Raw genomic sequence first — 15,802 nt, forward strand, 5'->3', positions numbered from 1 at the left:
ATAAAATAATTTCCAGGCATATATTATTTTCTGCCCAAAAAGTGTATTATACAGAGAAGGTGGGGTCCTGAGAGGCTCCCCACCCTGGATAATAGACTTTCAACAACCCAAAATAGCCTTTGTTTCGATGAGTAGCAAAATTGTTTTGTTTATTTTTACTAAATACGGAGACCTCGCACGGCAGTGGAATGTTCGGTCTATGAGTCTACCAGCGTGCCTGGCAGTTAGAGAGAACTCACTAACGCTCTGGACGAGGGCTAGTTTCTACCCAGAAGTGAACAAAGCGACCCGGAAGCGCTGGTCCGGATTGGAGGCACAGACAGGCAGCCACAGACTATAGAGAACATCAACCTTTTATAATAATAGCCTAGATCTGTTCTCTATCTGCGATCAGGACATAACCAGGTATTTGTGCACGTCTTAACAACGTCTTTATAAGTGTGCATATGGCAAAAAAAAAACGTCGTGATACGCGTGAATCGTGCAGAAAAAAATACTATACCACTTGGGCTTTTTGATTCGTCAAAAAGTTGCAGAATGTTAAAAAAAAAAAAAAACAACAACAACAAACAAACAAAAAAAAGTGGCATTTTTGGTCAAGATGGTCCGTATTCCGTGTCAGGCGGTGTGATGCCCTTTTTTACGCGGACGATGCTGTTCTTTTTGTATCCGTATGTTTTGTTTTAGATCGAGGCAGGCAGACTAGACAGCATCTTGGCTAGTTGTGTTTCCGTGCTATATTTTGCAGGGCATGGTTGTTGTAGGAAGTGTCTTTTTTTTTAAAGAAGAGGTTGGGGAGGCCGGGCTATTCAAACCTGCAATGATCGCCGTAAACAATCATTCATGCCTTTGCTATGACACGATCATAAACACACCTTTGTGTGTCCGCGTCGGATCGGCCTCGTTTTTTCCCCCTAGACAACATGTCAATGTTCCTAAAAATTTGGGGTCTGCAGCAGAATATGGCGTCCCGCCTTATAAAAATAAGGCTGCCATTTTTGTTTCTTCTCTTTTGTCTGGAAATGTTTTTTAACAAAACTGTCTCAGACAGACTGTCTGGGTCGCGTATTTTAGGGAGGATCAAGGGCCGCGGCGCTAAAACAGACGATCAGTGAATATCACACATGGTCACTAATAGCGGTTCACGTCTTGCAAGTTGAAATGATGAAGTTTCCTGCGTATGGAAGTCCATAGGTCCAAAAATGTAAAAAATAAATACCACAATGAAATAAATACAATCCACAACGAAATGAATAATGATATAAAATACAATTGTATATTTTATTTATTTAATTGTATTTTTTTACTTATATCATTGTTTTTTTATTTATTTCATTGTGGATTTTATTTATTTCATTGTGATATTTTTTATTTTATTTTTTGGACCTATGGACTTCCATACCTACGATATACATGTATTTTTTTAATTGCAACAGAGCGACCTATACACTTATTTTTCACGAATTCCATATTCATCAGACAAAGGGAATGGTTGCCTATCATTACATATTCAGATGCCAAAACCGCCTTTGCGGAATATTTAAGACTATAGATTGTATTAACCTTTTTTTATGAATGTGCCTGTCAAAATGTCATTTGCGCATGTCATTTAGATAATGGAGTGTTAAAGGTGACAATACAGTATGAAGCTTGATCGTGGCTGTAGGTGTGAGCCTGTATTATTCTGTAATAATAATGGCATAATAATAATAATGTGCTGAACTGCATGGTCACATGAACCAACCATCTTCCTCAAATAATAGCAGTGATTGTTATTTTATTATTACACGAATATCCTCATTATGACATAGTTATTTGTTACTATTTTAAATTGATGTACAAATTAAATCCTGTGTGATTATAGTGCACATATAAAATGTAGCTATATAATAATAATTTACATGCTGTACTTAATTGTGTGCACTAACCTCAACTAGTAATCTCACGTCTGAAGTGGTCAAACCCCAGGACTCTTAGTATTATCCAGAATACATAATATTAAACCTTACTTTCTATTTCTATGCATTATAGTGAAGATGATGTTGGATTGAGAACTTGGTGCAAGCCTTCTTGCTTACATTCTTGTGCGATTGAACATAAATAAGGTATTAGACATCCACTATGGTTAATAATGGTACCCTGGCCAATGTGTAATAACATTATTTAAAATGTAGGCTTTCATAGTAGGGCTGAACAATATATTGTTTCAGCATTGACATTGCAATGAACACATGCACATCGAATTGTATCATTGCAAAGGATAGCCAAATGAAATTGGGTCAGTCACTCACATTGTACTAAAACACTAAAATCAGTACATTGAGTCCATCTGATAAATAACAATCAGTCAGTCAATATCCTTTTATATAGTGCCAAATCTTAAGTTATTTCAAGAAGCTTTACATGTAGAGCAGGTTGGCAGTGACCACACACTACTACAGAGACCCAACATGCCCTCATGAGTAAGCACTTGGCAACGGTGGCAAGGAATTACTCACCTGATTTAACAATTTCTTGGTAACTGGGATGTAATGACTTCTTGGTAACTGGTTTTACAAACGACATATATGCATATTGACGTGTATTTGCGGAAATCACACAATTCCTGCTTTTCACATTTGACCTAATATGGAGTTCCACACACCAACTTTGCACAGGGATTAGACTCTGTCTTGTTTATATTGCAAAAAAAATAATATCGTCAATCATTCAGCACTATTTCACACAATTACTTCATAATGTTTCATGTTAAAATATGAGCGATAACACAGATTATTTTTATCTCAGGATGGCAGAGCCACGATTCAACAACCCCTACTTTTGGCCACCACCTCCCTCTATGGGCCAGGGCCAGGTAAGAAGCCTGAGTTATCCTTAGCATTTATTTTCTGTGACATTGCCATTTTCCACTGCCATTTGTGTCCATGTGTGAATGTCTTTTGAGCCGTTCGGCAGGAATCCCTGACCGAAACAGTGAATCTTTCAATGTTTTTTCCCCCCCATTTCAAATGGAGAATTTCTTGCTGTTCTCGTCTCACGGATGCAAACCTGAGACCTTGTATAGATGTCGTGATCAAGTCAATGCTCGGAAGGCATGAATGACATTCACACATGGTGACTGTTTTCTGTTGAGCATGAACCGTTAAACCTTTCAGCTGGATAACCTGGTGCTCATTAACAAGATCAAGGAGCAGCTGATGGCCGAGAAGATCCGACCCCTACATCTGCAGCCTACCTCCACACCCTCCCAGCAGCCATTGCTGGTGTCCTCCTCGCCCTCGGATGGCTCCGCACATCACGGTATGTCTGTGCCCCAGAAGCAGCAGCAGGTGCAAAGCCACCACCCTTCTCAGCCTCAGGGCTCTGGCCAGCCAGACATCGCCCTACACGCCCGCCCCACCTCCAGCTCTGGACAAGGTACAGTCGGATGTCCATTGCTTGGTCTGGCATTGGTTCCCAAGTCTAAATTAGTTACAAGTAAATTGCTAGAGTTAAAGCCAGTTGTACTACATTACGTGGCCTTGACTTGGGCTGAAGCCTTTGATATTGCCCATACGCACATTACGCAGTGTGTTGGCCCTGGTGGTGGTCCACAGGACCACTGTGACTCTGTCACACCTGTCAATCTCAAAGACACCTGACTTGAGGGCAAAAATAAATTAATAATAATAATATTCACCGCCGCTGCTACAACTTCATCCTAGGGGAAACACAGAGCCCAGGTTCAACCTTGTTGCATTGCAATCATAGTATGTTCTGTCAGGATGTTTACCTTCATTATCAATAATGTGAAGTAAGAACTCGCTAAGCAATAATGATATTGCAAATGAAAAAATAAATATGATATTGAAAATAAAATGATCAAAATCAAGCAATCAACAACACACATATGAGGTGACATGATCGTCACTTCACAGTATTGTAAAGCCATGATTGCAGTCTTCATTTTGACCTTCATCCTTAGAGTTTGAAATAATACAGTACTGATATAGAGACAGGTGTTGTAAAATGTTTCTTTAATTTTGAAACTTTATTATGTATTGATTAAACTGTCCTCACCTCACAACCTCTCAGATGGAAATATGGATGACAAGTCGACGGTTAAGGCGAAGGGACTGTGGGAAGACTGGCATTTGAGACAGATGGCAGAACAAGCTGGCAGAATCAACCATCGCTCAGGTACAGGAGTCACGTCGTCGCTGTTCTGTGTGTGAATGAGAGAACACCGATGCCCATGTTAACGATTTTGGAGAGTCGAGCCCACCGATAAACAATATTTTATCAAAAAGTGCTAAATCAATTCTAATCAACTTGAACATTCTACAAGCTCACAACGCATCTCAACACACTCGTGAGCTTGTAGATCTGCTATTTTTGACAACTTTAAAATGTTTGCCCTATAATGCCCAAAATAGGGACACCTGGTAAAAATCTGGCCACATCAGCTGTATAATTGCAGAAAAACCAGCAGGCTGATATGTTGGTCTGGCTCTAATTCAGATTCAGTGCCTTGGTGGTGTTGGTGCAGATGGTTGTTTTTTTTACTTACGCAGCAACATTACATACTGACAGACACATCTAGGACATGGACAACAGGGCTTAACATACAAAACAAGGGGACATTGCAACACATACTAAAAATAGTGCACATAACGTAACTCTCCAAATATATATTCAGCATTCACTCTGCATGCAATGTTGCACTGAGTAGCTACAGAGGAGTTATGTGAATGAATGCTACCCAATTGCACCTAATTGTTTATGAAAATAAAGAGTAGGCATTTAAACTACATCGGGTTCATGATTAAAATGAACAGAACTACAAAAGAAAAGTAGAGTCCACATACTGGATCATGCTAGCAGTTAATTTATTGGATGACCACCAAGTTCACATTTCGTGTGTCTTCTCTCTTCCTCTTCTCTCTTCCTCGGTTAACTGGTTTAAGTTGTTAAACAAACAGACCACCAGTGCTAACGGGAGGGCAAAAACTGTAAAAAAAATTAAAAAACCCTGAAAGTCAAGTCACTTCTCAACTGCCCATTTTCAGTTATAATTATTCCCATGAGGACATACACACAATAGACTGCAAAGAGGAGAAATTAACTGCATCGCTCTAGGATCAACACATTCTCACTCTATGGGACGTGAACGGGCCTTTCCCACCGGATCGCAGTAACATGGCAACGCCCCCTTCTATGACGCACGCAGAACTGCCTCTCACATGAGCGGACTGCCTTAAATAACTCCCAAAACCTCTGTAATACCAGATGGCTCCATGGCATGCAACGTTAAGCATTAGACTTCCAAACGTGGCGCCTCAGGATCGAATCCCTCTCCCGGTGCTGTTTATTTATATTATCTAAAATGTGTCGTAAATTATTTTATGAGGATTAAGGTTAGGTTTAGGCATAGATTTTGTCGCCCCTAGCGAGGCGGACCACTTGGCCCATATAGTGAGAACAGCCCCTAATATTAAGGTAGGAAGTAGTTAGGCAAAAAACTATTACGACGGAGGCATGACGTCTCAAGCGGGACTTGAGCAACGAGAGGCACCGCCGTGCCGAACGCTGCGAAGTCCGCTTGAGCCGACTCAACGCCGCTCGAGTTATGTACTGATAGGGACAGAATAGTACATTGCCCCCCCCCCCCCCAGGCAGTGCCAGCACCAAGCACTATTTTCCACCACGGAAGAAAGCCGGGCAGTGCTATCCTCCTGGAATGTGACCCAGTGACTAGGGGCGAAGCAGTTCTGCGTGCGTGTGTCGCCAAATTACAGCGATCAGGTGGGAAAGGGACGGTCGCCTTTGAGACAGACAGGATTTGATTTGCATCTGGTGGGTTCAGGGTGTCGTTAAGTGCCATTAAATGCTGTCTATTGTTTTCCTCAAGTAGCCTACCCACAACAAAGCTGCATGCTAACTGCGTTGGCTACATAGGGAACAAATTGACCCAACCCCCACAGCACAACAGGGCCACCTCACTGTTGAGGTGAAGCATTTGGCTTCTACCATACCATGTCACAAATGCACTCACACACTTATGGAGAATATGGTGAAGGATGACTGTGACAATATCATTTTGTGACTGAAGCTCTTGCCAACCGTGCCTCAATAACAAACCCTCTTATCTGCATCTGTCCTGTGTGTCCTACTGTGGTCCCACTATGACAACAACTATGTATCTACCTGTGGGCATTATGATTAGTTAAAACATCACATAGATTGTAATAAATGGCAAGGTAGTGAATAGTAACTAAAAGTAGAACATTTACAGAAAGCTTTGTAGATCTATATGGGTGTTGGGGAGAAATCAACAGAATGTGCATATATTCAGATTATATACAATGTGTACACACACACACACACACACGCACCCTTATTGAGGCACATTATAAGCTGAGAAGACTGTGTACTGAAGATACTGGCCAAACACCCTTGTGGGATTCAGTCCTAACTAAGCCAGTTTAGGGTGTATGCAGGTCTAAAGTCAGGTGACTTAACATAAACAGATCAATGTGCAGTACTTACTGTGGTTCTGATCCCATAAAGCACCGAAGTCTGACGTAATTTACACATCCTAGGTTTGTCTACCTGGTTCGCGGTTTTCCACCCCCATTCTAATCCCCATAGACATATTTAATATCGCGTCAAATAAGAACTGTGTTACAAAAATAAACAAATGACCCTGGCGGTTTTACTCTTATGGATATGAAGCATCAACTGACGGTGAGAAAACGCTAATGTTACTTCCGCCGAATTAGTTAAATTTTCGCCAGAAACAGACTGTATCAAATATAAGTGACTGACTATCATAAACGATACAGAACCTCCTCCCTGACAATATCGCAGAGACAGTTTGTTTATTTTCTTATTCTTATTTTCTTATATGAGACGATTCTATGATGACCCAATGTTATTCACAGTCGTATAATGACATTGATGAACTCACTGATGTTATTTGTAGCTGGATATCTTATTGTGAGAACACAGTGATCCCTGTCAAAACTGTCAAGATTTATCCTAACAGCAAGCCATGGGTATCTAAGTCACTTAAAGGGCTATTGCAAAAAAAGGAAAAGGCATTTAAAGAAGGGAACCTTATAGAAATGCACAATATAGAGAAAGAGATAAAACGAGAAATCAGGGCTGGAAAAATTAGGTATAAAGACAAAATAGAAAATCAGCTCAGGATGAATAATCTGGGTTCTGCCTGGAGTAGTATGAAAACTATTGTAGGACTTAAAGAAGAGGGTAGGACTAACATACAGCTTAGTGGCTATAATTCAGATCTGCAGCTAGCAGAGGAATTTAATGAGTTCTATACCAGATTTGATGTGCATGATTTCAAAGGGCATCATTCTGAGCTTAGGAAGGGGTTGGTGAAATCTAGGGTTCATGACCTCTCCTTTGATGAACATAGTGTGACCACGTGTTTTAAAAGGTGTAAACCTAAGAAAAGTCCAGGCCCAGACAATATAGGTGGACGTCTGCTTACTGTCTGTGCAGAACAGCTAGGCCCTATTTTCTATTTTATTTTTCAGCTGTCTCTTACTCAGCAGAAGGTGCCATCTTTATGGAAGCGATCCATTGTGGTGCCGGTTGCCAAGGGTCCTCGTCCCAAAGCTCTCAATGACTTCAGGCCTGTGGCCTTAACCTCTTTGGTTATGAAGTCATTTCAGAGGCTTGTTAAGGATGAGCTCTTGGCAATAACTGAGTGTTGCCTGGACCCCTTGCAATTTGCATACAGGGCTAAAGGTCCTTACACACCGGGGCGATTTTTTTCATGCGAATAATACGTTTTTTTTAAAAACCTTATAAAGTCAATGCAAGCTTCCACACCAGTTTCGCGGAGCGAAAAAAGCGTCTTTTAATTATTCGGAACGAGTCCGAATTTTGCGTATATTCGCATATTCGCCGGTGTGTAACCGCCTTAAGAGAGGAGTGTCCGATGCTACCATCACCTTACTGAACCTTCTATTGTCACACCTGGAAGTTAGCAAAACACATGCTAGGCTGCTTTTTGTTGACTTCTCATCAGCCTTTAACACTATTCAGCCACACATACTAGTTGAAAAATTAGTTAACAACTTTGGCTTAGATTCAGGTATTATTGGTTGGGTTCTTGATTTTCTCACAAATAGAACCCAGAGGGTACGGGTGAATGGTAAATTGTCTGGAGAACAAACATCATCCACCGGCTCACCCCAAGGTTGTGTTCTTTCCCCATTCTTGTATATCCTGTATACTAATGATTGTAGGAGTCAACATGACAACAGACACATTGTTAAATTTGCAGATGATTCTGTGATTGTTAGTCTTTTGAGTGATAGTGAAGCCAGTCATGGCCCAGTTGTAGATGACTTTATTTCTTGGTGTGAAGATGCATTCCTACAACTGAATGTCACAAAGACTAAAGACATGTGTATTGATTTTAGACGATCTCCACCAGCTCCTCAGAGTAGTGTCATAAATGGCCAGACAGTGGATTTGGTAACCACTCGGCTCCATTATTGACTATCGTCTGAAATTTGACTTCAATACTGAAATGGTGTGTAAGAAAGGTCAACAGCGCTCTTCTGTTTAAGGAAGCTAGCCAAATTTCAGGTGGACAAGTCACTGATGATTTTATTCTACAGAGCTTTCATAGAGTCTGTTATTTCATTTGCTGCCATTTGTTGGTATGGAAACCTTGGCATTAAACAGAAAAATGCCCTTAACAGGGTTGTGAGGGGGGCCAGCAAGATTGTGGGGGTACAATTTAGCTGTCTGAGTCATATATATGACCAGCAGGTGCTTAAGAAAGCATCTTCTATTATGGCAGACAGCTCTCACCCCCTAAATCCTGAATATGAATTCTTGCCTTCCGGCCAAAGGTTAAAGACCCCTGCAGCTAAAAACAATAGGTACAAATTCTCATTTGTACCTACTTCCATTCGTGCCATCAATAATAGCAGCAGGAGGAGGTAGCTATGAGTAGCTATTATTATCTGGATCTTGTGATTATGTCTATGTCTATGTGTGTCTTGTGTATGTATGTTTACTGTGTGTTGGAGTTTCTTACTTTCTTACTATCTGCTGTAACATAAATTGCCCAATTTGGGACATAATTAACTTGAACTTGAACTTGAACTTGATTCTCCATAGCGAAATTACTTTACGAACCTGGGGATGACCGAGTGACGTCAGGACTTCTGTACTCTATCGCTACAGGTTTGGCCCCTTCGTCCCGGCCTGAAAACCACAGCACCTCAGAGGCACTGACCCCAACCACTCCAACCTCCAGCAGTCAGAACCGGCTGTGTGGAGCCCCACCGGTCAACATCATCTCTGGACTGGCCAACGGCCCCGGGATGGAGCATATGAAGATCGGGGGCCTAGCATGTCTCCTAGGGCCCCCACCTAAGGCCCCCCGGGGACGCAAGAAGATCAAGGCTGAGAATCCTACAGGTCCACTGTTGGTGGTGCCCTATCCCCTCCTATCTGACCAAGGCTGTATCACTGTTGGACCCAAAGAAGGAAAGACCTACAGGTTGGGACACTGGAAGTTACTTTGTGTTACGCAGATAATTAAATCTTGATCAGGTCATTGTCCCACAGAAAGCATTTATAGTAACTATTATAGTTAGTTAGTGGTAGTCTTCAATAACACTCTGGCATTTGTTATTGTCCTCTTCTGTCCACTAGATGCAAAGTGTGTCCACTCACCTTCTTCTCCAAGTCAGATATGCAAATGCACTCCAAGTCTCACACGGAGGCCAAGCCCCACAAGTGTCCCCACTGCTCCAAGTCATTCGCCAATGCTTCCTATCTGGCCCAGCACCTGCGCATCCACCTCGGAATCAAGCCCTATCACTGCTCCTATTGCGAGAACTCCTTCCGCCAGCTGTCACATCTGCAGCAGCACACCAGGTCAGTTCAGACCACTCATCTATAATGCACTTTGGATTGATGGTGTAATCATCATTGTGAAGTTTCCGCTTAGTATTCCCCACGGCTCCCAAAAGAATAATTCGCATACATTTTAATTAGGTGTGCTTTACCGTCATTATTGGCATGACAGTGATGTGGTCAGGCACGAGGCGCTTGCAGCAAGTTCCGCAAACATAACTTAAGTGCCAATAATGAAGGTAAAGCCTTGAGTGTAATATCGCGATTATACGACAGTTACCATATAAATAAAACAAAATCAAAATGTATTTATATTGTGGCCCCACAATATAAATACATTTTATTAATTACAATTTGCCCTCAAAATAACCTTTTTGCGAGTGTTACCTCTGTTATGCTGGAAATACATGAGGTCTGATAGAGGCAATAGTCCCTGTTTACTCAGCCAGTCCAGACCCATTGAGTTGGCTCTGTGCCAGACAACTTATCCCAGATGGAATCAATACAACACACAGATAGAGAAATACAACTTGTTAGCTCAATCACATTGTAACTAAGAAATTCTGTGAAAAGTAAAAACAATTTAATGACAGATATTTGAGCACAGCTGGATGGCCATTTCAACCTATTGAACCTATTGCTTGGTCGGAATGATGTTATTTTTTAAATGAGTTGATAACCACTTACATCAGCTAAAAAACTATCAGCTTGGTAGCTAACCTGGATTTTTAGCTACAGATGAATCAGTAAGGGCGTGTTCACAATGTCTGCCTTAAAGAAATAGGCACCACCTGTGCCTGTTAACATTAAAACCGATGGGAAATCAAATTACCAAAGGCCACTGCATAGCGCAAAAAGGTGACCGCCTTTAAAAGGCACTGACTTGTCAGTACTTCTTTATTAGACGAGCGAGCGGAGCTCTGTCCAGATGGAACTCCTGGACGAGGTTATGATATGCACCGTAAATGGTGCATTAATATAGCGCCTTTATCCAAGGCGCTATATAAATGCACTTGTAATGTAATGATTGTGCATTACATTCACACATTCATACACCGGAGGAAACCATGCAAGGCACCAACCTGCTCATCGGGAGCAATTAAGGGTTCAGCGTCTTGCTCAAGGGGGAGCCTGGGATCGAACTGGGCACCTTCTGGTTCTCAAGCGGCCGCTCTACCTCCTGAGCCACTGCCGCCCCATACTGCTGTCAGCTGCAGAGGACATTGTGCACCCACACCCAACCACCAGCACCCATCTCCTCTGACTCAAACAAATTCAAAGCTAGTGCAATTTTACGTGCAATAATCTTCTCGTTATTCTACATGGCCTGATATAGGCACACTTATTAGGCTAAATACCAATGAATGCAGAATTGCTAGTCCGGGTTGATGGTCTCTCTTGAAACAAAATGCACATTGCACCCTTTGCTCTAGGTGTTGTTTCTTCATAACAGGTGGACAGTGTGAATAGTTAAATGTAATAGGTGAATTTGTGAACAAATTCCAGTTATGGGTTAAGTTAAGGTTGTAGGTAAACTGACCTGTCTTAAGCTGTTTGAACCACTGATCTATAATCAACTCTGAATGGCTAATGTGTTTCCCAAGATATTGTTAAGTATCCATTCATATACTGTAGGAGGAATGCACTGGATTCTAGTTTTTGAATAATCCAACGTCCTTCATGTCCCCCTCCTTCTGCCACAGAATCCACACTGGTGATAGGCCTTATAAATGTGCCCATCCTGGATGTGAAAAGGCATTTACCCAACTCTCTAACCTCCAGGTGAGTAACATTACATACATTAACTCATTCAGTGCCACTGGACGTCTAAGACGTCCGTTGTATCATAAGCCCTGTGCCACTGGACGTCTAAGATGTCCTAAAAAAAATATATATATATATATTTTATTTTTTGGAAAAAAATGTTCACAACCCAAGATATGATGATTTGAAAATGTTCTGCTCCATTCACTTCTTGTTTAACTTCTTACTGAAAAAGGCTGTATCTCGGCTCCTAAGCACTTTTTTTTTACAATGAATTTTGGCTCTGGCACTCAGAAATAAGTCAGGCACTGAATGAGTTAACATGGCAGTGGTAAGAAAACATCAGATATTACCTCACTCTTTAAGGCATGTTCTGTACAAGAGGCTAGTCAGTCAGTGTTTATGAGGGATAGGCCATCATGTACTGTAGGAGTGACAACAGATGGAAAGAATGTAACTTTTGACACCCTTCATAGTACAGGAAGGAGAATGGCAAGGTGATGAATATAGGGGAAGATCATTCAGAAGAAGGGAAAAAACATAAAAATGTTTTTGTCAAATATCATGGGAACCATTCTCCCAACAATCTGTCCCCGGTTTAGTTCTGACTTGTAGAGACCATTGTTGCATGTCTTTCCCTCTCTGCTCCAGGCAGTCTGTCTGTTCTCGGCAAGAACTGCTGCCTAATTAATATACAAACTTAACAAAAAATAAACAGTTTGTTGCATCTCTTTTTTGTTTTTTACACATTGCAAGAAAATAACTGATGTTTTTTCCTCCCATCTCCTTGGTCTTTCGGTCCTTCCATTACAGTCTCACCAGAGGCAGCACAACAAAGACAAGCCGTACAAATGTCCTAACTGCTACCGTGCCTACTCAGATTCAGCATCACTGCAGATCCATTTGTCAGCGCACGCCATCAAAAATGCCAAGGCCTACTGCTGTAGTATGTGTGGCAGAGCATACACCTCAGTGAGTACACCCCAAATTACCTAGAACGTTTGACTAGTCCTATCTGCCTGGAGACGAATTGTCAATGTTAAAATGTTTACACGTTTTGTTTCGTCACTCCCAAGAACTAGCACTGATTCCAAATATTTTTGCTTACTTTTGGAGACTGCAGTTGGTGAGAGAATTTGTCATCCAGCTGCATTTCTCAAATACATACTCGCCACATTGAACATACAGTAACTTAAATAATTTACCCTATTAATTGGGGACCACTTTTCATTTCAGCATATACTTAAGCCCCCTTTCAAATATAGCTGATCTACAAGCTCAGCTTGTACATTATATTCTATTTTTGAAAAAACATTGAAGCCAGGTTGAAAGTGGTTAAGAACTTACCTCAATTATGCTTAAAAAACTGCTTTGCCAGTTGCAAAGCCTTTTTACCTTCTCCTCCAAAACACCAAAAGACAGTGCACACTACATTCTCCTGCTGTTTCTGTTATTTCTGAAAATACCTTCAATAGACCCCCCCCTTTTTGCTCCAGAAGGCCTCAGAGCTTCAATCAACCTTTTGATGTCAAGTAGTTTATTGGCCGGGGGTTGGGGGCAGTATGTTTGTATACTGAATAGTTGGTGAATTTGAAATTGTATAAATAGTATTGAAAATTGTACCGTTTGTCCGACATAACGAGTAGTAGGCACAAACGATGTTTAGACAAAACATTTCGTTTTAGGACCTCTGTTACTGTCAAGATCTGGTGAAATATATTTTTTATAACGTGTACATTTCAAAACCTTTCTTTCCACAGGAGACATACCTTATGAAGCACATGTCCAAACATACCGTGGTGGAGCACCTAGTGAACCATCAGTCACCTCAGAGGACCGAGTCCCCCAGCATCCCCATACGCATCTCCCTCATCTGAGTTCCCCCAGTCACTACACACACACAGCAGCACAGTAGGTTGGATTTATTAGTCACGTGAGGCTGGCTTTTAGGGGCCCTGCGCACACGGTCACCTACATAAAGCCTACATTAGCATATGACAGCTGACATAAGCATTCAGTGCTAATTAGAGCATCCAGACGTCCCCCCCTCTCGTTCCATTTTGACACGTCCCTGTCAAGATGAGCACAGACAGTGCGTTTTTATGAATGTAACGATGCAGCTTGACATTGCCCAGAGGATACAATGGCTAGGAATGTCTTACGTCAGATCTAATAAGCACTTTCGTAGGCGTCATGTACACTGCCGGATGCATTGGCCCTTAAATTGAAAGGTTCTCTCATTTTGTTTTTATTTTCTTATTTGTTTTTTATTCCATGAAATGGTTTCCCAAAATGTGCCAGATGAAATTTGCTCTCAATAGGAATTGAGAAAGTAAAAAAAAAAAAAAGAGAAAATATTTTGTGGGTGTATTCTGGAGACATCCAAAGATAATCTTAAAGCACTTTTAGGCCTTGTGGTTTTGGCTCAAATTGTTTTAATCTTGTCAGATGGCGTCAAAAAGGCATTACTTGAGGCAGCTAAAAGTATTTGTGTCGAAATGAAAGTTGTGTTGTTTGTTTTGGTTACCTTTTCTATTCTATACCTTTTTATTTGTAATTAAAGAAGAATATTCAAATATACGTTTACAGGGTCATAAAAATCTAAATTGGTAGAAAGGCAATCGGAGCAATGTGGATGACAATTCAATTATATGATTGTATTCAGATGTATTTTGGCATTTAGGAGGTAAAAATAGAGAAAACGGTTACTATTTCCCCAAATGTTTCATCCGCCACATTCAATGGCAACGTTTGTGATCATTACATTATGATCCATCACTGCTATGTAGTTACCTTCTATTTTCCAATTGTTTTCCTCATGTCTAGTGCCATATGAACCATATTCAGGTTTTTTGTTTTGTGAGAAAGAAATATTAGAAGTCGTATTTGCTTTCACTATTTTGTTCAGTTAAGCTATGGACATTGTTTGTAAGCATTAGAAACATACTGTTGCTAATTGATGTATCTACTTAACGCTTAAGACTTTGGCTCGTGATATTCATTTTTTAAATCAATTCAAGCTGACATGAAATCTCAGTTAAATGGGAAAAATATATTTAAAAAGTAAACCATTGGACCAAAATGTGAAGTTGTTACAGCTATTTTGACCCAATATATATACGTATATATAAATAGTATTTTTACCTTCATATAAACATATTAACAAGCTTTACCCATTTAAAATGAACTTCCATATAAGTCCTACTCCATGGGCCTATATGACAAGTTAACATGGAGTCGATGCTTATGCTTCGCTAGTATTTCTTTTGTTTATTTTAGTATTCTTTTCATTGTACACAGTATTGGTTTGATGTATTTTTTACTGTAACTTTAACCTCTGAATGGTACAAATAGAGGTACCCTGTATTCTTCAGGGTACTTAACGAAAAGGTGCTACGGCTCGACGTATGTCTGAGGTGGAACTGAGAATAATGTAAAATACATATACAGTATATAGTATGTTTTCAAAAGAAGAAAAGACAAAACAAAAAAAAAACTATTACTCAAGCCACTGGCCTGAAAACAGTCATTTAACACAAAACAACAGACCCTGCCTCTTCAACTTAATCTCTCTCTTTCTCTCCCTCTCACCCTTGAGATTGCGGAGAAAAATGTACATGTTGCTGTAAGGTAAATCATGTTAATCATTTATAGTTCCTATTTTAAGTTTTCATAAACCGTTCCTTTCTATTCGGGTTTTGTAAAAGATGTTTATCTATGAACTTACTGTAATGATTTTAGTCTATCTGTACGTTAATAATATTCACCTTTTATATCGGTTATTTACATATAAGCCTTAACTGTTCTACCATGCAAACGACCATTCTATTTCCATTACTTGTTGTGTTCTGCAGTATTCCGTCTTGTAAACATTTTTATTTTATTTTTTCCTTTCGCATGGACTACCCAAGCTGTAAACTGTATGATAACTGTTAAACCCATGTTCTCTATGAAAAAGATAATTGCGTAGATTTATTACACTTTTTCCTGTCTTGCATTGTGGTTTCATATACAAGTTTCTAGATAACTAAATATGCACAACCAAGACTGAAAAGTAAAACTAAGAACATCAATGTTTAAAAAGGAAAAAAAAGCTTTGTATCTTTACCTTGTTTAATAAACAGACTGTTATAAACTCACTCATTGCTTG

The 15,802-nt window shown here is 40.3% G+C and overlaps 1 protein-coding gene across 4 annotated transcripts; it reads left to right on the forward strand.

Annotated features, from left to right (window-relative positions):
• Positions 1 to 185: 185 nt before the first annotated feature.
• Positions 186 to 15,791, forward strand: znf362b (zinc finger protein 362b). 4 transcript variants are annotated; one of them, XM_080445555.1, is made up of 9 exons: positions 186 to 405; positions 2,788 to 2,854; positions 3,156 to 3,300; positions 4,075 to 4,179; positions 9,145 to 9,529; positions 9,685 to 9,909; positions 11,592 to 11,670; positions 12,466 to 12,624; positions 13,413 to 15,791. In XM_080445555.1, exons 2-9 carry the CDS (start codon positions 2,789 to 2,791, stop codon positions 13,527 to 13,529), a joined length of 1,281 nt encoding a protein of 426 aa, XP_080301681.1. In that variant the 5' UTR covers positions 186 to 405; position 2,788; the 3' UTR covers positions 13,530 to 15,791. The 4 variants fall into 4 exon arrangements, with proteins under 4 accessions (XP_080301681.1, XP_080301679.1, XP_080301682.1 ...); XM_080445553.1 differs by having other exon boundaries at positions 188 to 405; positions 3,156 to 3,417; XM_080445556.1 differs by having other exon boundaries at positions 189 to 405; positions 9,211 to 9,529.
• Positions 15,792 to 15,802: the final 11 nt, after the last annotated feature.

This window comes from Gymnoscopelus braueri, assembly GCF_963280865.1.
Source record: "Gymnoscopelus braueri genome assembly, chromosome: 12".
Lineage (NCBI taxonomy): Eukaryota > Metazoa > Chordata > Actinopteri > Myctophiformes > Myctophidae > Gymnoscopelus > Gymnoscopelus braueri.

Coding starts and splice junctions, on each gene's coding strand:
- znf362b (XM_080445553.1), top strand. CDS start 2,789: ATGGCAGAGCCACGATTCAACAACCCCTACTTTTGGCCACCACCTCCC. Junction 4,180..9,144: donor CAGAATCAACCATCGCTCAG/GTACAGGAGTCA, acceptor GATTCTCCATAG/CGAAATTACTTTACGAACCT. Junction 9,530..9,684: donor AAAGAAGGAAAGACCTACAG/GTTGGGACACTG, acceptor TCTGTCCACTAG/ATGCAAAGTGTGTCCACTCA.